Here is a 23,435-nt window from a genome sequence, read left to right on the forward strand (position 1 = left end):
TTATGTTCACCAGAAGTAAGAAACTCATACAGGTTTGGAACAACTTGTGGGTGAGTAAATGATGACAAAATTTTCAACATTTTTGGGTGAACTAGTCCCAGTTTGAATGCAAACTGCAGTCATTCATCATGTTTGTTCTCTCAATTCAGATTCAGTAACAGAAGGCATGAATGAGGCATGAACAGTGATGTGAAAAAGTAAGTACACCCCATAAATGTTTACATGTATTAATCTTGATGTCAGCAATACCATATGCAATCTAATTTCTCAAATAACCAGGCATGTGAGTCTCTACAAACATTTTTTTCAGAGTACAACACAAATTAAAATGCAGTTTTCTGCTGGGGAACATAAAAACACAGTAGCTTCAGTAGCAGGTGTCGTTCTCTTTGGCAGAAATCACGTCTTGTAGGCGTTTCTTGTCATTGTCTTTCAGTCTCCTAGATTGGCTGTTTTTGACAGTTTTGCCCATTTCTACCTACAATAATTCAGCATTTCTATATGATTCAGATATGTGGCTGTTCTATAACCCTCATTCTTTTATTAATTTTGTGCAGTGAGACCCACATATTCAGGTATAATTTCCTTTGAATAATGCAGTATTTTAAATTGATTACATGATGTTAGATGGTTTATAATGTCTCCATCATAATTATTTGCATTTGCAACTTGTCTAAACAGTTTGTGATAAACATTCACTTTCAAGCCAATAAAATGCAGTAGAGTCAAAGCTCCAACACTGAACAATAACATTTGGAAATACTGAAGTATAAAAATTTCTTTACAGTGTTTATCCTTTACAGTTTGGTTGCTAGGAGGCATTTTTGTTCACGATCACCTGCAAAGCTTACAGTAGCATATTTTGCTTCGTTATGCATCGTCTTCCATGCATCAGGCAAAGCAGTCATCGTAAGAGCAAACCTAACCAGCAGGTTTCAGTTTTTGTGGCTCACAGTTACTATCCAAGATCATTTACATTGCAGGTCCACTTGACTGTAATTTGTAAATGCAATGATAAGAGAGTATTATAATATTAAATAATCTTTTCACCAACCATTCCTATAAGAAGTGAATGTGTATCATTTCATATAAAAGGCTTTGGAATAATAGTAAAACAGCAGAAGCAGAGACTGACCTAGTGTTCATTTCGTTTTTTTTTTTTTTTTTTTTTACAAAAAAAGTTGTACAGTACAGCTCACAAAAGTTATAACTCTCTGTGCTTTCTTAAGGAATACATTGCTTCACTTCAAACTGGTAAAACCGAAATGATTTTGTCCTGATAAATTGTGGTTGATACATCACGTATTGCTTCGATCTTTTCATTATTGCTTCATGAATGTGCCCTTCATACTATCATACAGTCACAGACAGATGACATAACACACACACACGCACACACACACACACAGTCTCTCATGATATGCAGCAGCATTCAGTCTGAGCCACGTTGTCTAATGGATTTTGTCTTTCTTTTTAAAAGAACATTCCAGCAAAAATACAGCTAATTCTCACTTTAAACATCTGTGGCATGTTGTCAGACGCACCAGATGATAAATTTGTCCCTCGGCTGATGCTTGTGTGCTAATGCTCTAACACCTGTAGGTGGCGTTTTCTCTAGCTAAAAGTCTATTTAGTATCTTTCAACATTCCGTGGAAAAGTTAGTTGTTTACTGGCTTCACATGGTCATGACAGGATCTTAGAAATTGGATATAACTGTACACAACAAGGTTTTATGATCACACTAGTTTCATGTCAACACGTACAATGTTTTGTGATACTTTCATAAACAGTGCCTTGTCCCAAAACCTAGTAAGCAGCCTTGAAGTCTGTTTTCTAAGCATTCCAAATTAAACCGTACCACATATACATAGAGATCATGTCAAACAAGACTCACAGTGAGTTTATCTGATACTAACAACATGATAAGCATTAAAATATACCTATATTGGATAAAATAGTCTTTTTAATCAGATTGAATGATGTTTACTTATATTTTTGTTGATATTTACTGAAATCTTATATGAACTGAACGAATTCTCAAAATGATTCACTGTTTCGAACGTTTCAACACTTTAAAACGCGACGAATGAATATGCTGTCTGATTGAATATGCTGTGAATCACTGGTTCAAAACAAATGATTCGCAAAAGGATGAGGTTGCGTTACGACGTGAGGATTGAAGCTGCGTTTATTGAAATAACGTACATTTAGCATATATCAACACTCATCTGCCATCTTTTGTGGCGTTTTCCACTGAACTTCCACTGAGAAACAGCACTTTCCAAAACCCGTATCGAATCAGTTGAACAAATTTGCAAAATGATTCACTATTTTGAACGATTCGAAACAGTTAAAATGTGACCAGTGCTCGTCTAATTGATACTTGCTGTAAATCACTGTTCGAAACAAACGATTGGCAAAAGCTTCACAAAGCAAGTTAAAGGATGAGGCTGCATTATGATATGACGATCGAACCTCCATTTATTGAAATAACGTATATTTAGTCTATAATCAACATTTTCTTCATCCACCATCTTGTGTGGCGTTTTCTGCCAAACTTGTTGCCGTAATGATAGGAGAAACCAATCTTTCCAAAACCTGAATCAAATCAATTGAGCAAATTTGCAAAATGATTCTGTAAATCACTGGTTCGAAACAAACGATTGACAAAAGTTTCGAAGCTTCACGAAGCAAGCCGAAGGATGTGTTATGACATGACAATTGAAGCTCCGTTTATTGAAATAACGTACATTTATCCCATATCAACATTTTCCTCATCCGCCATCTTGTATGGCATTTTCCACTGAACTTGTTACTGTAATGATAGAAGAAACTGAGCTTTTCAAAACCTGAATCGATTCAACTGAGCGAATTCACAGAGTGATTCACTGTTTCGAACATTTCAAAACGATTAAAACGCAATGAATCCCAATCTGATTGAATAAGCTGTGAATCACTGGTTTGAAACAAATGATTTTGCAAAAGTTTTGAAGCTTCACAAAGCAAGTTGAAGGATGAGGTTGCGTTATGACGTGACGATCGAAGCTCCGTTTATTGAAATAAAGTATATTTAGTCTATATCAAAGTTTTTCTCATCTGCCATCTTTTGTGGCGTTTTCTGCTGAACTTGTCGCCGTAATGATGAGAGAAACCAAGCTTTCCAAAATCCGAAATTGAATCATTTGAACAAATTCGCCAAATGATTCACTGTTCCGAACGTTTCGAAACAGTTAAAATGTGACGAATCCCTGTTTAATCGATACTGTGAATCAATGTTCAAAACAAACGATTCGCAGAGTTTCGAAGCTTCACGAAGCAAGTTGAAGGATGAGGTTCGAAGCTCCGTTTATTGAAATAACGTACATTTAGTCTATATCAACATTTTCCTCATCCGCCATCTTTTGTGGCGTTTCTGCCGAGCTTCGCCATAATGATAGGAGAAACTGAGCTTTCCAAAACTCAAATCGAATCAGTTGAACAAGTTAGCAAAATGATTCACTGTTTCAAATGTTTGTTTCGAATGAGTCAACAAGTGTTTGTTTGAAGTAACATACGTTTGGCAGTTGATATGCTGTTAATCACCGATTCAAAACAAATGATTCGCAAGTTTCGAAGCTTCACGATGATGGTGCTTTAGAAATGGATTGCACCTGAAAGTCTCCCTATGTAGACAGCTATTTAGGTTTTGAAACAAAGACACTGTGTTTTAATGCCCTGCCCCATATAGTCTACTTAGTGCATTACTGTAAACATTTTGTTTGCTTTTACATGAAATACCAATTAAATTATATTCTGTAATAACTGACAGCTTTATTTAACCTGAAACATTCCTTAAATTAATTGCTAAAATGCTTTAAGTGAGGTTGTTGTCGCAATGATAAAAAAGAGAGTATGATGAAATGCAGCTTGTACTAAACACTCAGTCAGACAGTGTGCATAGATCAGTGAATATTTTACACTATCATTCTCATTCTTTACATTTCAAGTTAGTTAGGCGTGTAATTTCTTGTTTTATATATATAGAAATGCAAAAATGTTGGCATTCTTGAATCCCATTCTGTTTATGAAAAGTTCAGCAGAAATTTGAAATAAATTAAGAGGTAAATGTATTAAAATACAACATTTGAAGGGAAGTTTCTGGATTCACACAGAGTTTTCTATCAGGCATTTCTGTCAGAGCCTCGGGGACAAAGAATGAAGTATCTAAATAGTTAAAATAAGATGATTTCCCCCACTGAGTTCTCTGAAGATCTGCTGCTATATTAGGTTACGTGGTGCAAACTGATAATGTCTACATTATATATCTATCTACCTAAATATATATCTCTATTTTGCTGTAAATATATCTATATAACATATATGCAAGAGCATGTCATCGTTTTTAGGAGTGTTTGCCATTTAACCATCTCCTTGTGCGTCTCACATGAGGCATTGTGCTCAGCTGCACAAAACACACACACACATTCACACTCAGGTGCTCACATTGTTCACTTGGTCTGTCTAGGTAGTGCAGTTGTAAAGGGGGAATTTATCATGTCTCACTGATCAATGTGTGTAGCTCTCCAGGGATCGTGTGCCCCGACATTGCTTGTCGTTTGTGCTCGGATTGAATGCAAAAATAAAAATACTCATTTCTTTCTTTGTATAGGTAACATTGTCTTTGCTTTTCTCTTGCTAGAAATTAATACCGCACACAAAACCATGTATCTATGCAGAAATATTTACACATTAAAAGAACAGTGCACCAAATTTTATTTTGATTGTTTTGTCATAGTTTTCACACCCTCATGTTGTTTAAAGCATGTATGTTGTTATTTATTTATTTTTTTATTTAGTGGAATGCAAATTTTAATATATATGTAAACATTTATAAACAAAAATATAATAAAATATGTTTATATATTGTCTAAGTTTATTGTATTTGTTAATACATTTTAAAATAATATAATTTCTTTATTACAGTTTCAAAATTATTTTACAAATATACCATGTTTTGAAATATTCAAAATACTTTTCGGAGAAATAAAGTCATACAGTTTTGGAACAACATGAGGGCAAGTAAAGCCCGAAGTATACATCATTTATGCGTATAGTCGAGCACGTAGCCTTTCAAAATATAATCCATTGGATGTTGTGCGCAAACGACACATGCGCTCTAGAAAGCTTCATCCATGTGCAACCTGTGTGTACAAAGTACGCAAAAAACGGGGTGGTCGTAAAAAGTGAAGTATACTTTGGGCTTAAGCTATGACAGAATGTTCATTTTTGGGTGAACTATTCCTTTAAGAATGAAGAGTTTAACAGCTAAACTATTTTCATGAAACAAAATGAGGAAAAGATTCAAGTTTTCCGTGCAGGATAAAAAGATTCCCACTGCCCTTCTTCGAATCTTCCGCTAAGCGTCTCTCCAGCTTTCGCACATTCACCCGTTTGTTTTTTCGTTCATTCACACGCTCACTCTCTCCGTATGGCACTTTGCATTGTTCTGCATTGTAGAAGCTCCAGTATCTGACACAAAATTTGAGTATCAAAAAGGTGGTAGTAAAGGTTCATATCTCCGACTCCCGGCGGTATGACCTTTGCTCTGTGCAACGAGGGTTCTGCAGTCGTTCGAAATCATGTCGAGGGGTTCTCTCTGGGCTGAGGCTCATTGCTCGCTCTGGCTTTATCCTTTCCGGACTGTCGTCCTCCTCCTCTTCGTGGCTCAGGATCGCTAACTCGTTCTCGTAGCAGAAGGAGTTGGCGCTGGGCACCACCAGGTACTTGTTTTCCATCATGTCCTTGGCACTGCAGCGTGGGGTGGACGGCACCTCGTACGTCTTGTGGAAGTGTGAGTAATCAACCTTGTATTGGTTCTTTTCCTCGAACAGCACCGGTTCGAATCGATGCCCCCAGAGAATCTCGCTAGCCAGGTAGGAGCTTCGCGCCTGCGCCGTCATGGCCGTGGCCTCCACCATTCCCTCCAAGATGACCACAATCTCAAAATCCGCCGTTTCGAGGTCCTGCTTGCTGATGCCGAACAAAGGGCTCTCCTGGTCAATTTGATGCAGGATGGTGATTGGCGAGACGAGGAAGATGCGGTCGAGTCCTTTGTCGAAACCGACGTTAATGTCCAGCTGGTCGAGCGGGATGTACTCGCCTTCGGCCGTAACCCGTGGCTTGATCAGCTGCGCTCGGACGTGTGCCTCAACGATATGGCTCTTTCGCAAGTTCCCCACCCGCCACATCAAGCACAGTTTCCCGTCACGCATGGCGATGACGGCGTTATGGGAGAACAGTAGAGTCTGCGCTCGCTTCTTGGGACGTGCCATTTTGGCCATGATTGCGCCGATCATGAAGCAGTCAATGATGCTGCCCACAATGGACTGGAAGACCACGAGAAACACAGCGAGAGGACATTCTTCCGTCACGCAGCGGAAACCATAACCGATGGTCGTTTGCGTCTCGATGGAGAACAGGAATGCCGCGATGAAGCCATTCACTTGCAGCACGCAGGGCGTGAAGTTATCGTCCCCCGCCGGGTTGTCCAAGTCACCGTGAAGAAGCGCAATGACCCAAAACGCCAAGCCAAAAGCTAACCAAGAAATCACGAAGACTAGCGTGAAAACAATCAGCATGTAGCGCCAGCGGATGTCCACGCAAGTGGTGAATATGTCCGCCAGGTAGCGCTGGGATTTCTCGTCCATGTTGGTGAACTGCACATTGCACTGTCCGTTTTTCTTCACGAAGCGGTTGCGACTTTTCCGCCGAGTGTGGATTTTGCCATTGCCGTATCCATTCATCCCTCCACCATGCATGGTCGTCAGACGCAGACCATCCTCCTCCGTCGACACGATGCTGTAGCGACCGATCCGACCCACACTCATTCTCTTCAGCACTCTGCCTTCCTATCTTTGCGATCTGGTGTTCCCTCTCTTTTGGAGCGGTTTAGTGGTAGTACGAGTCCAGGGTGGTGGGTGTTTCAGTTGTAGTGTTGCTGGGACAAGTCCAATCCAAAGTAGAAGCCCTTCGGTTTCCTCAGACCCTTGAGAAAAAGAAACAGATCATCAGTGCAGCATGTTTGCATCAGTGCATAAAACTACAAATAAGAATGGTGCCATTTGAGGGCAACACAGCATATAAAAACATTCTTACATCGAAGTAATAATTTAGCAAATGTTTATCCAAGCAATTTTGCTGCATTTAACTGTGGTATAGAATATATTTTATACAATTATTAAGTTCTGAGCTTTGAGTGTTTGCTAGGGCTTTGCTAGGTGGTTGCTAGGGTCTCCTAAATCTTTAGTAGGGTGTTGCGAGGTGTTTGCTAAGGGTGTTCTGAGGGTTTGCTGGGGTGTTGCTAGGTGGATGCTGGGCTTTCTGGGTGTTTTCTGGGATGCTGCTAGATGGTTGCTACAGTGTTCTGAATGTTTACTAAGCAGTTACTAGGTGGTTGCTCTGGGTGTTTGCAAGTCTGTTGCTAGGTAAGGTGGTTGCTTGGTCGTTCTGAGTGTTTGCTAGAACATTGCTAGGTAAATATTGCCTGAATCTTTGGTAGGGCAATAAATAAAAAATTTTTTGGGAGCTGCTACATAGTTACTTGGGGGTTGCAATGTTGCAATTCAGTGTTGCAGTGTTTTCTAGGGTGTTGTTAGGGTATTTTTTTACTAGAGCATTGCTATGTGTTTGTTAAGGCCGTTCAGAGGGTTTGCTAGAGTATGTTTGTTGGGGTGTTGCTAGGTGGTTGCTAGACTTTCTGGGTGTTTTCTAGAATGTTGCTACAGTGTTCTGAATGTTTGTTGGGGTGTTGCTAGGCAGTTGCTACAGTCTTCTGAATGTGTAGGGTGTTGCTAGTTGGTTGCTAGGCTTTCTGGGTGTTTAATTTAGGATGTTGCTGTGGTGTTCTGAGTTTTTGCTAGAGTGTTGCTAGGCTTTCTGGGTGTTTTGTAGGATGTTGCTAGAGTGTTCTGAATATTTGTTAGGGTGTTGTGAGATGGTTGCTAGGCTTTTTGGGTGTTTTCCAGGATGGTGCTGCGGTGTTCTGAATGTTTATTGGGGTGTTGCTATGTGGTTGTTAGGCTTTCTGGGTGTTTTCTAGGATGTTACAAGGTGGTTGCTACAGTCTTCTGAATGTTTGGAGTGTTGCGAGGTGGTTGCTAGGCTTTCTGGGTGTTTTCAAGGATGTTGCTACAGTGTTCTGAATGTTTATTAGGGTGTTGCAAGGTGGTTGCTAGGCTTTCTCTGTTTTCTAGGATGTTGCTACAGTGTTCGGAATGTTTGTTAGGGTGTTGCGAGGTGGTTGCTAGGCTTTCTCTGTTTTCTGGGATGTTGCTACAGAGTTCGGAGTGTTTGGGGTGTTGCGAGGTGGTTGCTAGGCTTTCTCTGTTTTCTAGGATGTTGCTACAGTGTTCGAAATGTTTGTTGGGGTGTTGCAAGGTGGTTGCTAGGCATTCTGGTTGTTTTCTAAGATGTTGTTACAGTGTTCAGAATGTTTGTCAGGGTGTTGCTAGGTGGTTGCTAGGCTTTCTGTGTTTTCTAGGATCTTGCTACAGTGTTTGGAATGTTTGTTGGGGTGTTGCGAGGTGGTTGCTAGGCATTCTGGGTGTTTTCTAGGATGTTGCTACAGTGTTCAGAATGTTTGGGGTGTTGCGAGGTGGTTGCTAGGCATTCTGAGTGTTTTCTAGGATGTTGTTACAGTGTTCAGAATTGTCGTCAGGGTGTTGCTAGGTGGTTGCCAGGCTTTCTGTGTTTTCTGGGATTTTGCTACAGAGTTCGGAGTGTTTGGGGTGTTGCGAGGTGGTTGCCAGGCTTTCTGTGTCTTCTGGGATGTTGCTACAGTGTTCGGAATGTTTGTTGGGGTGTTGCGAGGTGGTTGCCAGGCATTCTGGGTGTTTTCTAGGATGTTGCTACGATGTTCTGAATGTTAGTTAGGGTGTTGCTAGGTGGTTGCTAGGCTTTCTGTGTTTTCTAGGATGTTGCTACAGTGTTCGGAATGTTTGGGGTGTTGTGAGTGGTTGCTAGGCATTCTGGGTGTTTTCTAGGATGTTGCTACAGTGTTCGGAAATGTTTGTTGACATGTTGCTAGGTGGTTCCTAGGCATTCTCTGTGTTTTCTAGGATGTTGCTACGATGTTCTGAATGTTAGTTAGGGTGTTGCTAGATGGTTGCTAGGCTTTCTGTGTTATCTAGGATGTTGTTGCTACAGTGTTCGGAATGTTTGGGGTGTTGCGAGGTGGTTGCTAGGCATTCTGGGTGTTTTCTGGGATGTTGCTACAGTGTTTGGAATGTTGTTGGCGTGTTGCTATGTGGTTGCTAGACTTTCTGGGTGTTTTCTGGGATGTTGCTAGGTGCTTACTACAGTGTTCTGAGTGTTTGTTAGATTGTTGCTAGGTAAATGAAGAGCACATTCATTTACTTACTTTAGTTCCCCCTTGGTTTGAAAAACTGATTATGTAGAGTAATGGAGACTGTTTTGTTTTATTTTTGGGTCATTTTAAAGGAGCTGACAGTCAAATTCTCTGTCTGATATTAGCTTGTCATTGCACAGGCTGGATATTGTATGATATTAGCGTGTTCAGGTCACGGTAGGACACAGGTTTCATTTCAGGTTTCTCATGTATGTGTTTTTGTTCTCAGCTTGTACATTATTGATCAGAGCTCTGTTTTAAAGCTGCTTAACACAACAGAGATGTTCTGGCTATCAAATCACACACACACAGCCGCAGATGTCCCTCAGGAGACCCGACTCTTACCCTCCGAAACATTTGCACCAAAGTAAAAATGACGTAAAAGGGGTGTTAACATTTTGGGAGTTTGTGCATATGCCCCGTGTGTGTTTGAGAGTGTTTGCGCACATGCGCTTGAGTTTTAAACACATAATTCAGACACTCAGGAGACCTGTGTCTGCATGAGGCATTGGCCATGGGTGCCGTCCCACAATCCTCTAGAGATGCTAAGTGGGTTGAAGAGGGGGAGGGCCATGAGTTAGCTAGGGATAGACAGAAAATTAACATAAGACGTGGAAAAAATGAAGGTTATGAAGCAAAAAATAGGGAAGAGAGACAGAACTGATGTACGACAAAGACCAAGAAGGGAGGAAACCCCGTGGCCTGAAATCTAAATATATGCAGTCAGCGCTCTGAGAGGTTTCGTGCTTTATTTGTCTGGCCTGCTTCTGCGTAGCATACAGCGACGTCATTACTGTCACACTTACACTCCCGCTGGCTTTTCTTGACTTATTCTTAAGATTAATATCCGTTCTTCTGGAGAACACCAATGTTATTTTAGCATTATTTACATAATATTATATTATTTATAAAATTTGGAATTTACATGATGGATTACTTAAAACACTTTTCCAAAAAGTCCTGCAACCTAAAGTCTAAATTTTACTGTGAGTTATAGTAAGTTTATTTACCTTAAATGTATGTATACATGTCATTTTAGTTGCCAATGCAATATTTCTAATTTTTAAGTTTGAGTTTTAATATTTGTATTTCATTTTATTTCAGCTCTATGTCAGTCAACAAAATTATTTTAAATAGTTTATATAACAATGTCAAACCTCAAAACACAATACATATGGCAGTTTAATATTCAATATTACATTTTGCTCAGTTGTTTTAAAATTGCACAAGAATGTTTTTTTTTTTTTTTAAATATATAATTTCTTTTGATTTCTTTTACATTTCCTGAAAAAACTCTCAGTGGTGTTTTCTTTAGTGTTATTTTGGTATTATTTATATAGTAGTATTTATTAATGTTTTGTGTTTTTTTAATATGTTATATTCAGCTTTATATAGCATTTACATTTTTATTAATGTAATTTCTAAATTTTTGTTAAATTTTTGTTTTAATTTTAATAATTTGAGTAAATTTTGTATTTTTTGTCTGTTTGTCATTTTATTCATTTTTTTTTAAATATGTACAATTATTTTCATTTAAAGTTTTATTTTTTTCATTTAAAATTTTCATTTCAGTTTTAGTGGTTTTAGTACTTCACCCTAAACCTATTTTATTTCAGTTAGTTGCAAAGGCAAGATTTTTGTAAATCTTTTGTAAATAATATTTTTTTCATCTAATATGTATATTTTATTTTATGTCAGCTGTATTTCAGTTACTGAAACCAATTTTTAATTGGTGTGCCGTTTTAAAATCACAATTGAGTGTAATTTCCTATTATATAATATATATTTATATATTCTGAATAAGCTGAGTCATGTTTACTTGTGCAAAAGTTTCCTTGGTCGTTTTCTAATTAGATTTAGTAGATCTAGTTACTAGATTTTTCTGTTTTTTTTCTCCCTTTTTGCAGTTTTTCATGACAGAGTCTGTTTGTTTGATGTGATACTTGATAACATCATTACATAATTACAGCGGCTGAAGCGTCTCTATGCTGTCTGCAGGTAGAAGTCAGAAGGGTTACAATTAGTAGCTGAACAACATGATACCTGATCTGTACACACACTCACTCATGCATTCATACACACACAGAAACACCATAGTATTGCCTGTATCTGAGCTCTCGGTGACTCGCATCGTTTCAGCACCATCGTCGTCAGGCCTTTTATCGCAGTAGTCTCAAATAACAGAGTTAGAAAGAGAAAGCTTGTGAACTTTTGTGAGCTTTAGAAAAAAATCCTGCAATAAACAAAACTAAAATTCAAATTGCACAGAATAAATGCATGCTTTTAATGCAATTTAATGCAAAAAAAAACTTTTTTTGCATGTGATATCTAAAGTAACTGCAAAATGTTATGTAAGTTTTGTTGAAGTTATGTATGCAAAAAGATAAAAATGAGATGCAGGTTGTGACGTATGGTGGCGTGTTGCTGATTTTTGGGCTACAGTGCACCCTCAGGAAATAGTTGACTTGTAAGGGAACGGTGAGTTCTAGGTTGTAGCAGCAGATTTGACCGGGGAATGTCATGATGTCTGTCCGTGAACCCAAGCGGAACAGAATGTGGGTCATGGGGATGACAGAGGCAGGGTTTATGGAAAAGTTACAAATTTTAACCCAAACTCAAATGAACTTTTGCATGACCTGAAGTAGAAATTTAATGTAAGATAATTGAAGTTTAAAGTTTTTGCTATTAGCATTTTGCAATATCCACTTCAGTAATGATCATATTACACTATAAAAACAAACCTAGAACCTCACTAAAATAGAAACCATTTACCTTTTGCACTCAGTTTGTTTGGGTAGATTTCATCCCATGTGTTGTGTAAGAAAACTAGGTAAAGTCTACCTAACATTTGTCAAACTAATTACTTATTAAAAGTAAATCATATGAACTCTTTGTTGTTATTTAATCCATTTTATATATTTAAAATAACTCTTTTACATGTTGCCCATATACTTTAAAAATGGCAAGCTGCAATTGTTACGTTAAAGAGCAATTTATACTTGATTTAACTTGTAAAAGTTAGTTTTGTTAGTAAAAAATTAATGCATTTAGTTCGATTTAGCACTGTAAAATAATATTTGTGACCCTGGACCACAAAACGAGTCGTACCAGTTGCTGGGGTATATTTGTAGCAAAACCCAAAAACATATTGTATGGGTCAAAATTATCGATTTTTCTTTTATGCCAAAAATCATTAGGATATTAAGTAAAGATCATGTTCCATGAACATATTTTGTAAATTTACTACCATAAATATATCAAAATGTAATTTTTAATTAGTAATATGCATTGCTAAGAACTTCATTTGGACAACTTTAAAGCCGATTTTCTTAATATTTTGATTTTTTTGCACCCTCAGATTTTCAAATAGTTGTATCTTAGCCAAATATTGTCCTATACATACAAACCATACATTTTATATATCAATTTCTGACCGGTTTTGTGGTCCAGGGTCACATTTTTGACTTTAATAAACCAGTTAACATGTTACCATTTTTTCAGGTAACTGAAATTTTAACAGGTATTTCCCCCCAAAAAACATGTACAATAACACTGAATTTAAACATTTAGTTTTCTGATACAGGCCTATGCAAAGCATTCTGGGAACTTAATGCTTAAAATAAAATATTCAGGTAGTTTAGACTAAGTAAACTTTACAGTTTTATAAATTTAAGTAGATTGGACAATTAAATTAAGTAGAAACAAAACTAAAAATGTAAAGAAAAAAATTAAACCAGCAATAGTTTATTTAAACAATTTAATTTTTATTCTTGCAACATTAATGTGCACTGAAAAATGTTGTAGAAACAGTTTTCATTCAGAAACTATTCACAAATAATTAAAAAGTAATGCATTAAATTTTGAAGAATAGAAATACTAAAGTAGTATTTTCTTGTAAATGTTTGTTTTGTTTACAGCTTTAAAAAATAATAGTTTACATTTATGTAAAGTTAAAAAATATATATATTATTTAATATGATTGAAACAACTAGACTGTAAGGTCAACAGTGTAGTGTAATGCTGTAATGTTGACAGTGTTCCTAGTCATGACAGATAAAACCGACGGTTTGTCACTCTCAAATTCTCTCTGCAGGCTTTTAATCAGGTTACTCTGTGGTCAATGAATTATTTAATAATTTGCAGTATTGAATTGCTTTTTTATCATCATCTGACTCTGCAGAAACTTCGAGACGGCAGATGAGATTCTGTTCAGAAAGTGTAGATGAATTACAGTCAGTCGAGAATTACAGACATTTTCCTAAAGTAAACTTTGACCTTGCATATGTTGATTTTAGTTGAATTTGACAATGACCTGAACTTCATTATTTGACTTCATTTAAATGTGACAGTATTCTTTTAACATCTTTTGACATCTTAACAGAGCTGTTCTATGATATGAAGCGTATCATGATTAATGAGTTCACGCGCGCTGCTTGCGGCCTAGTTTTCTGCAGTATTTAACGCTAATCTTTTTGTCACATTACCTGCTGTTTTCAGCACTTTCTGTGCCAAGAAGTTATTTTTCAGCAGTACTGGTAACACTCTATTCTGTTGATTGCACAAAAAAAATGCACATGCACATTGTCATAAAACTAAATTGAATTATACGCAAATATTCAAAATTAATATTCAGGCCTATATTGTTAAAAAGGTTTTTTTAATGCATATTCATATTGGACGTCGAACATAAACTTTTTATCTGATTTTATACAAAACGCATAGTTATTGCATATTGCATTTATACATTTTATACACTTTTAAATGCATCTTATGTAATATAGTATTTAAAAAATATTACTAGAAGTGCCTCTCTGCTATTTTACTATTGCATTATTAGCATTTTTGCATTTGTGCACAGAAAAAAACAAACAAATTGATACCAAATAATGGACAGATGCTAGAAATGTGTACACTACCAGTCAAAAGTTTTTGAACAGTAACATTTTTAATGTTTTTAAAGAAGTCTCTTCTGCTCACCAAGCCTGCATTTATTTGATCCGAAGCACAGCAAAAACAGTAAAATTTTGAAATATTTTTACTGTTTAAAAGAACTGTTTTCTATTTTAATATATTTTAAAATGTAATTTATTCCTGTGATTTTTAAGCTGAATTTTTATCATCATTACTCCAGTCACAAGATCCTTCAGAAATCATTCTATGTATGAAAACAGCTGAATTGACTTTTTCAGGTTTATTTAATGAATAGAAAGTTTAGAAGAACAGCATTTATCTGAAATAGAATTCGTTTGTAACATTATAAATATCTTTATCATCACTTTTGATCAATTTAAAGCATCCTTGCTAAATAAAAGTATTCATTTCTATAATTTCTTTCCCCCAAAAAAAAACAACAAAAAAAATTTGAACAGCAAATCGGCCTATTAGAATGATTTCTGAAGGATCATGTGACACTGAAGACTGGAGTAATGATGCTGAAAATGTAGCTTTGTTCACAGAAATAAATTACATTTTAATATATATTCAAATAGAAAACAATTATTTTAAATAGTAAAAATATTTCAAAATTTTACTGTGTTTACTGTACTTTGAATCAAATAAATGCAGGCTTGGTGAGCAGAAGAGACATTTTTTAAAAAACATAAAAAAAACTTTTGAATGGTAGTGTATGGTTTGCTACTGTAAAAAAACACTATAAAAAAATCAAACAAGTACTGTTACATAGAGTAAAGTCTGTGGTCGGATCGCTTGTGTCTATGTGAAAGTGGTCAGTGATGCATTTCTACATGTCTGCTTGAATTATTCATATGCATGTGGATTGACTATGTTCTGTATTTGTTAACATTGTTTTGTTAACAAAGTTTGAGCAGTTCGGCGCCACCAGGGGTCAGAGGAGCTCTGACCTCTTCAGCAACATGAACATGACTGTCATGCTCTCAAACACACACACACACACACACACACACACACTTTCATCTGCACAGTGTTTCTACTGAAGTGGCTCCTGAACAGTAGCATGTGTATGTGCAGGACTCCAGAGACAAAATTGTCCTCAGAAGTGAGCAAAATCGGACAAAACTTCCCTTTGGGGACATTCAGGGACGTCCTCATTTGGGAAAACCATTCATAAGTAAATGCAGAAAGTTTTAGCATTTGGGTTTGTCTGGAGTCTGTGCATTATGTGCTCTTTTAGTGCGTGTTATGTTATGATGTACTTCTCTTTTGGCATCTCTAAATGTCAGGGAGATAATAAAAGTGAGAGATAAAGACACGTGTGAAGATTGTGTTCATCTTTGCACTACGGACATACAGCTTACTTTTACTTATGCAATGGAGTATTCCTGCAGCACGCTCTGAAAAGCATACTTAGTATGCATAACTTTCTGCTCAATATCAGGTCATTATAATCAGGTCAGTTAACAATGTTCTTATGAAGTTCAGTGACTGATTATTCCCAGCATGCATTAAAACATTCATGCTTTGGGAGTTAAAAACGGCTTTATTTAGCATTTTATTTAATGTAAATATTGCATATGATTTAAAATAGTCTTTTTATTTGATAAAAAAAAATCCATAATTAATAATTATAAAATTATCAAATAAAAATAATATTTATTATCTGATTACATTCATATGTTCATTGCATCTAAACAGCTCTTACAACGCTATTTTTAGTGTTATACTTACGTTTAGACCCGCCGTGCTTGATGCAATAATAAACTCGCAGACCCCAGCTGCTGTGCAGGCTTTTCGTTTAACCCTTTACGAACTTTCTCTGTTTATTTTTAGAGCGTTGTATTAATATGCATTGACAGCAGTGATGTAATATGTAACAACTGTGCATATAAGTCAGGTTTTAGCAGCGAAAAGTATAATATCAAAAAGCAACACATTTGAAAACAGTGGTAAAGTTTAGAGGGATGTTGCTTACCTTGCGTTTTGTAAGGGGTCCTCGCCCTTTGAGTGTGTGTGTGTCGTGTGTGTGTGTGAGTGTGTGTGTGTGTGTGCACAAAGACAGGGCAAGTGTGCTGTGGCGTTGTGGTGCGTTATCCAAACTGGAGCATTTGATGAGCGCTTGTGCAGCTCGTGATGGGGATCCAAAGCTCTGCCATCTCGACCTCACACACACGCATTGTCCATCTCAGATTCATATCCTACGTTCCACTTGTTTTTTCATTCTTTTCCCCTTAAAAGCACATATATATTCCAGATCAGAACAATAGAAACAGCCCCAAATGCTCCGAGAGTCTCTCTAGTGAACGAACAGTGAGTTCTGACTGAATCAAAGCATCAGTGAGCTCATGATGGACAGAAAGTCGTGAAGAAACACTTGAGTTTGGAGAAGTGCATGTCCTCCTGCTGCTGTCCTCTTTTCTTTCTCTACACACTCAGATCTTCTTTGTCCCCAAAACGAGAGAGGAATATGCCGGTTCTCTCTCATGCACCTGCTGGCTTCATCTTCATCTGCCATCAGATCTATCAGTGCTGCACTTTTCTCATCTCTCTCCGTCCCTCCGGTTCTCTCTCACCCCTCCCGCTGTTTTTTCTCCCTCCCACGGTACAAGCGTTCCAGCGTTTTGTCACTTGATGCTCTGCTGTGGTCATACGGACACGCACACACAGAGGCTCACTAACTTTCTCCATCTTCCTCAATGAAAAGCTTTTTTATTTGCTTATGTGTGTAAATGCCATTTTAATGAGTGTTGGATTTTCTCCCGCAGCACTCGTGACAAATTCATGATGTTTAAAAGCATTTTGGCACCAGATCCTATCTGTAATGTGTCTGTGGGTTTGACTTTCAGGTCTTTTAGGAATTGTTATTAGATTCTTGTTACCGTAATACAGTCATTTGTAGTGTATCACAGTAATGCATATTATAAAATATTTTTTTAAATCTATAAAATCAGCATAAATTAACAAATAATATAGTAGTTGCAATATAAATATATATATATATGTGTGTGTGTGTGTGTAACTTTGTTAAATTATAAAATCTTGACAATATATAAATATATTACAATTTAAATATTTGTTTATTGTAGTAAAGAGCATTGTAATATTGTAATGTATGAATATTTTAAAAATGTAATATTATTTTTAGTGCTGTGCAACGATTATTCGCGATTAATTGCATCTAAAAGTTTTTGTTTACATAATGCATGTGTGTTTACTGTGTATATTTATTATGTATCTATAAATACACACACATACAGTATATATTCTGAAAATATTTACATGTATTTACATGTATATGTTTTTATTGATACAATTAATATTATATACAAATATATTTAATACATAAACATAACATGTATCTTAAATATATCTATGCATGTGTGTGTACTTATATATACATAATAAATATACACAGCATACATAATGTAAACAAAAACTTTTATTTTGGATGCGTTTAATCATTGCAGAGCACTAATTATTTTTCTATATTACAGTAAACAGTACTATAGTACAATATGTTTTTTCAAATAATAAAATCAGCTTAATTAAAGGTAGTACAACACATTATCATAATATATAAGTGTTTTACAATTACTTTTTTGTTGTATTATAGCAGAGAGTATTAGTGCAATATTTTTATAATTAGAAATCAGCATAAATTAAATGCTGTACAACTATTATCATAATGTATGAATATTTCACAATTTAAATATTATGCTTCACTGTATTATAGTAAAGAATATTATAGTGTATTTCTTAAATTATATATTACAACAAACAATCATAAATATTTTGCATTTTAAATATTAATTTTACAGTTTTATTGTAACAAGTATTATAGTACATTTGAAATGATAAAAATCAGCATAAATTAAAGGCAGTACAACAAATATTATCAGGGTGTATATATATTTTACAATTTAAATATTATTTAACTATATTATTGTAAAGAATATTAAAAATGTTTGCAATTTATAAACATGCAACAATTTAAATAATACATTATTTTTACATTACAATAATGCAACAGATTTTAATTGCTTAAATTTAATGAAAATAATGTCACAATGCAAAATGAGCAAATGAGCTTGATTTTGTTAAAGCAAAATATCATTTTTTCAGTAAATGGTGAAGTATCATGCTATTGACCAAACTGATCTGTGATTTTATGGTCTTTTAAATATGCATAAATCACTTACACTAAGCTTTTAATCACAATACTAACCCTAACTATAAGCATTAGTAATAGTGACACTTTTCTCCTAGTTTTGTCAATGCTTGCATTCTCGCCATCTATTTTTGAAGTATTTGCCACAACAGTTTTTGTGAAACTAAATTTAATCTGAGCTCAGAATCTTCAACACCAACCAAACATCAGCGCTTCTGTTTTTACCCACGAAACTGTGAAGATGTCAGATTTCATTAAAACTGTTGTTTGTGTGTGTGTGTGTGTGTTTGTGTGAGTGTGTCCGGCAGGCAGGTTCTGAGCACTTGAAGTCTCCATGGTGATTGGCACACCATCAGCGCTTTGAAGCGTTTTTAGGTGTTTCCTGGAGAGAGTCAGGGTCTCCATGGTGATCTAGAGCTCAGCATCACGCTTTCCAAAAATGAAACGGACAGAGAAGGGAAAGATTGATGGAACATGTAGTACTGGAGGGGTAAAAACACACACACACACACACACACACACACACACACACACACGCACACCTGTTGAAGTGCTCTCTCACACTGTTGCTGTCATTAATGTCATGTGCAGCAGTCAGTCCGGAGATTTTCTATATTGCTAAAACATTACGCATGTTAGATAACACCTAGCAAGTGTTGTATAGTCAAGCAGCACAACCCTATACAAACTGCACAGAAAAATTCACAACGTCTTAGCAACAGCATTGTACCTTCTGAAAAAACACTCACCTAAACAACCACAAAGCAACATCTTCACAACCTGCCCGAATGCTCTAGCACCTAAATATCAATATACCCCGAACACCCTAGCAACTGAATAGCAACCTAAACAACCAGCTAGAATACTGTAGCAACTATATGTCAGTATACCCAGAATGCCTTAGAAACAACTGCATAGCAACGCCCTGGCAACCCCCCACAGCATTGTACCATCATGGTGGAAAGTTTTGCATGAGGAAACACTATTTACATTTTGTTAGAAAGCATGGAAATAATGCTTTTATAATAATTCTGGGTGGTTGCTAGGGTATTGTTTTTTGGTTGTTAATGTTAATACAGATTCTATAATGTCCTAAGATGTTGTTCTGAGTATTTTTAACATGCATATAATTGCTAGAGCATTGTGGGTGGTAGTGAGGATGTTGCTTTGTGGTTGTTTAGGTGAGTGTTTAGAAGAAATATAGAGTGTTTTAGATAGTTGCTAAGGTGTTGCTAAGGTTTTTCTGGTTGTTTTTAGCATGTTTAGTTTGTAGGGCTGTTATTCTGCATGATGCTTCCCTGTGCAACAGCATCACAACACATTAGATTGTTTTGTGGTTGCTAAGGCTGTTTTATTTTACTATAAATATTCTAGAATGTTGTGGGTGGTTGTCAAGCTGTTGCTATGCAGTTGTTAATTTTTTGTTCTGAGTATTTTAACATGCATAGTTGTTAGAGCATTCTGAGTGGTTGTGAGGATGTTGCTTTGCGGTTCTTTGGGTGAGTGTTTTTTCAGCATGTTGCTATGCAGATTCTAGTGTGTTATGAGTGGTTGCTAAGGTGTTGCTAAGGTGTTACTGAATGTTTTTAGAATGCTGCTATGCAGTTTGTAGGGTTTCTAGGGTGCATGATGGTTCCATGTTGTCCAGCAGCATCACAACACTAGGATGTTTTGGGTGGTTGTGTGTCTTTCTAAGTGTTTTATTCTGCTATGTAGATTCTGGAATGTTGTGGTTGGTTGTCAGGGTGTTCCTATGCATTTGTTAATTTGCCCTTTTTTTTAACATGCATATAGTTGCTAGAGCATTCTGGGTGATCCTGATGGTGTTGCTTTGTGATTGTTTAGGGGAATGTTTTTTCCAGCAAGTTGTTGTGCAGTTGCCAGGGTGTTATGAGCGGTTGGTAAGGTGTTACAAAATGTTTTCAGAATGTTGCTGTGCAGTTTGTAGGGTTGCTAGCGTGCATGGTGCTTAGTTGTGCAACATCATCACAGCACTAGGGTGTTTTGGGTGTCTTTCTAAGTGTTTTGTTCTGCTATACAAATTCTAGAATGTTGTGGCTGGTTGTCAGGGTGTTGCTATGCATTTGTTAATTTGCTGTTTTGAGTATTTTTAACATGCATATAGTTGCTAGAGCATTCTGGGTGGTTGTGAGGATGTTGTGTTGTTGGGGGGGGTGCTATTGCATTGTTTTGTGGTTGCAAAGGCTTTCTAGGTGTTTTATTTTGCTATACGTATTTTAGTAAGTTGTGTTTGGTTACCAAACAGTTGCTATGCAGTTGCTAAGGTGTTGTTATGAGTATTTTTAACATGCATATAGTTGCTAGAGCATTCTAGGTGGTTGTGAGGATGTTGCTTTGTGGTTGTTCAGGTGAGTGTTTTTTCAGCATGTTGCTGTACAGTTGCACGGGTGTTATAGCGGTTGCTGAGGTGTTGCTAAGGTTTTAGTGAATGCTTTAGAATGTTGGTGTTCAGTTTGTAGGGTTGCTAGAGTGCATAATGTTTGGTTATGCAACAGCATCACAACTTTAGAGTGTTTTGGGTGGTTGCTAGTGCGTTGTATTGTGGTTGCCAAGGCTTTGTGATTGTTTCATTTTACTGTACAGATTCTAGAATGTTGTGGTTGGTTGCCAAGGCATTGCTATGCAGTGGTTAATGTGTTGTTCTTATTTTTAACATATTGCTAGAGCATTCTGGGTGGTTTTGAGGATGTTGCTTTGTGGTTGTTTGAGTGAGTCTTTTTTCAGCATTTTGCTGTGCAGTTGTCAAGGTATTATGAGTGGTTGCTAAGGTGTTACTGGACGTTTTTAGAATTTTGTAGGGTTGCTAGGGTGCATGATGCTTGCTTACGTGACAGCATCACAACACTAAGGTGTTTAGGGTGGTTGCTAAGGCTTTCAAAAGTGTTTTATTTTGCTATACAGATTCTAGAATATTGTGGGTGGTTGCCAAGGCGTTGCTATGCAGTGTCTAAGGTGTTATTTTGAGTATTTTAAACATGTTTATAGTTTCTAGATCATTCTGGGTGGCTGTGATGCTCTTGCTTTGTGGTTGTTTAGGTGAGTGTACTTCATTATGTTGCTATGCTGTTGCTAGGATGTTCTGGAAAGTCGCTAAAGCATTGATAGGATTTTCTGAATGTTTAATAAATTATTTTTTGCAATGCACTTGGTAGGGTGTATGTTGTGGGTGTTGTTTTATAGTTAAGTTGGTTTGCTGTGAAGTTACTAAGATTTGTTGGACTGTTGATAGGTGTTTGCCTTAAGTGTTTTTAGCACATTGCTATGCAGTTGCTAAGGTAAGTTGGGTGAAGCACACTTTTCACAACAAGCTGCATGATTTAGGGAATGATTCAATGACTCAGATGGGACAAGCTGGGGTTATTGTTTTTTTTTTTTTTTTCAAATAACTACTCCTGTGTAGGATAAATAATATTGTGAACCTTGACTAAAACCCCTCTAACTAAGCAGCTCTTGGTTTACTCAGCATCCCTCTGCTTGTCTCTTGTGCTGTGTTTGCTTCTGGAGATGTAAAATAGAAGATTCTTGTCCTCCCACATGCAGACTATTGTTCTGAGACTATTGCTCTCTCTCTTTCTAGTCCTGTAGTCTTTCTGCTCTATTTCAGGTTTAGTCTTTGAGCCAATTCTCATTGCTTCTCTTCTAATGCATGTTTTCTCTGTCTTATCCATTTTCTGTTTTCACACCTTCATATTTTGTTGTTCATTTTGCGCTGTGTGTTTGCAGCAAAGCTTTTGTTCTAGGATGCACTGAACATTCAGTGACTAAGTGTGACTCTGTGTAAGTCTGAATATTTAATTGCTCAGATGTTGCTCTTTTCGTGGTGCTGCAAGTGATTTTTGTGAAATACCACATAGTACGCCACTACTACCTGACAGATACATCACTGACAGATGAAAAATCACACCTGTCTGAGCAACAGCGCTCGACTCTGTACACATCAGATTACGGCCATTCAAAAACTAGCCATGCATTCTGATGAAATATTTTTGTAAATTGCATTATATTATAGTGTTTTTTTTTTTCAGATCAGTGACATTATTTTAGGAGGCTGTCAGGAATGAAATAGATCCCTGTCTGCTGGGTCAAATTGTCGTATTTCAGCAACTATGACGTTTTATGAGGTTTCAAATATTGAATTTCAGAAATGTCTGGTATTGGCAAGTCATCACATTTTATACTGGGGCAAGTTGTCACACGTTTTAGATTTTGTATATTTATACAATTGCAATTCATTGTAATTCACCTGTAGTCATTATAATTAGTTAATCTTAATTAAACATAGTTGAAATCTACTGGGTGTCCTTATTTAGATTTCTACAGAAATGTGTGTGTGTGGAGTTGAGAGAGACAGACTCAGCAAGGTTAAAGAGAGAGACAGGTTGGGTTAAAGTTGACGTAGAGGGGAGCCTGTAGAGAGATGGAGAGATGGAGAAGGACAGAAGCGAGGACAGAGGTGACAGCAGCGCAGATCTAATGGCCGATAGTTTTTCACACCCGCGGAGTCGTAATGACAGACAGAGATCAGCGCTAAACACCCTCTGACTGACAGAGACCCACACGAACTCACACACACGTACGTCTCACAGTCTGCAAGTGGGAATCTCACTGAAATACATCCAGGTGACAAAAAAAAAAAAAAAAAAAAAATATATATATATATATGTTTTAGGTCATTGTCAGTGATTATAGTGATCAATTTAATATAATTTCTATCTTTTTAAATGATATATTATCTCATTTTTCTCATCTATACTATGGTAATGAAAATCATTCATTTATATAATAAATTTATATATGTATATGTTTTAGAAAATGGTGTATATAATTACTGTTGACCACAATAAATTCATAATTGTATTCATTATAAGTTGAATACTCCATATCGGGTCAGTGTCGAGTGTTCGAGTGTGGTGCCACTTTCTCTGGTCGTGAGATGTGATGTGCTT

At 36.5% G+C, this 23,435-nt stretch overlaps 1 protein-coding gene across 1 annotated transcript; it reads right to left on the reverse strand.

Annotated features, from left to right (window-relative positions):
• Nucleotides 1-212: 212 nt before the first annotated feature.
• On the reverse strand, nucleotides 213-16,872 carry kcnj12a (potassium inwardly rectifying channel subfamily J member 12a). Its single transcript, XM_051097877.1, has 2 exons — nucleotides 16,276-16,872; nucleotides 213-7,025 (listed from the first exon to the last, which is right to left on the reverse strand). Exon 2 carries the CDS (start codon nucleotides 6,865-6,867, stop codon nucleotides 5,551-5,553), a length of 1,317 nt encoding a protein of 438 aa, XP_050953834.1. The 5' UTR covers nucleotides 6,868-7,025; nucleotides 16,276-16,872; the 3' UTR covers nucleotides 213-5,550.
• Between the last annotated feature and the right edge of the window lie 6,563 nt (nucleotides 16,873-23,435).

Source organism: Labeo rohita, chromosome 24, assembly GCF_022985175.1.
Source record: "Labeo rohita strain BAU-BD-2019 chromosome 24, IGBB_LRoh.1.0, whole genome shotgun sequence".
Lineage (NCBI taxonomy): Eukaryota > Metazoa > Chordata > Actinopteri > Cypriniformes > Cyprinidae > Labeo > Labeo rohita.

Coding starts and splice junctions, on each gene's coding strand:
- kcnj12a (XM_051097877.1), bottom strand. CDS start 6,867: ATGAGTGTGGGTCGGATCGGTCGCTACAGCATCGTGTCGACGGAGGAG.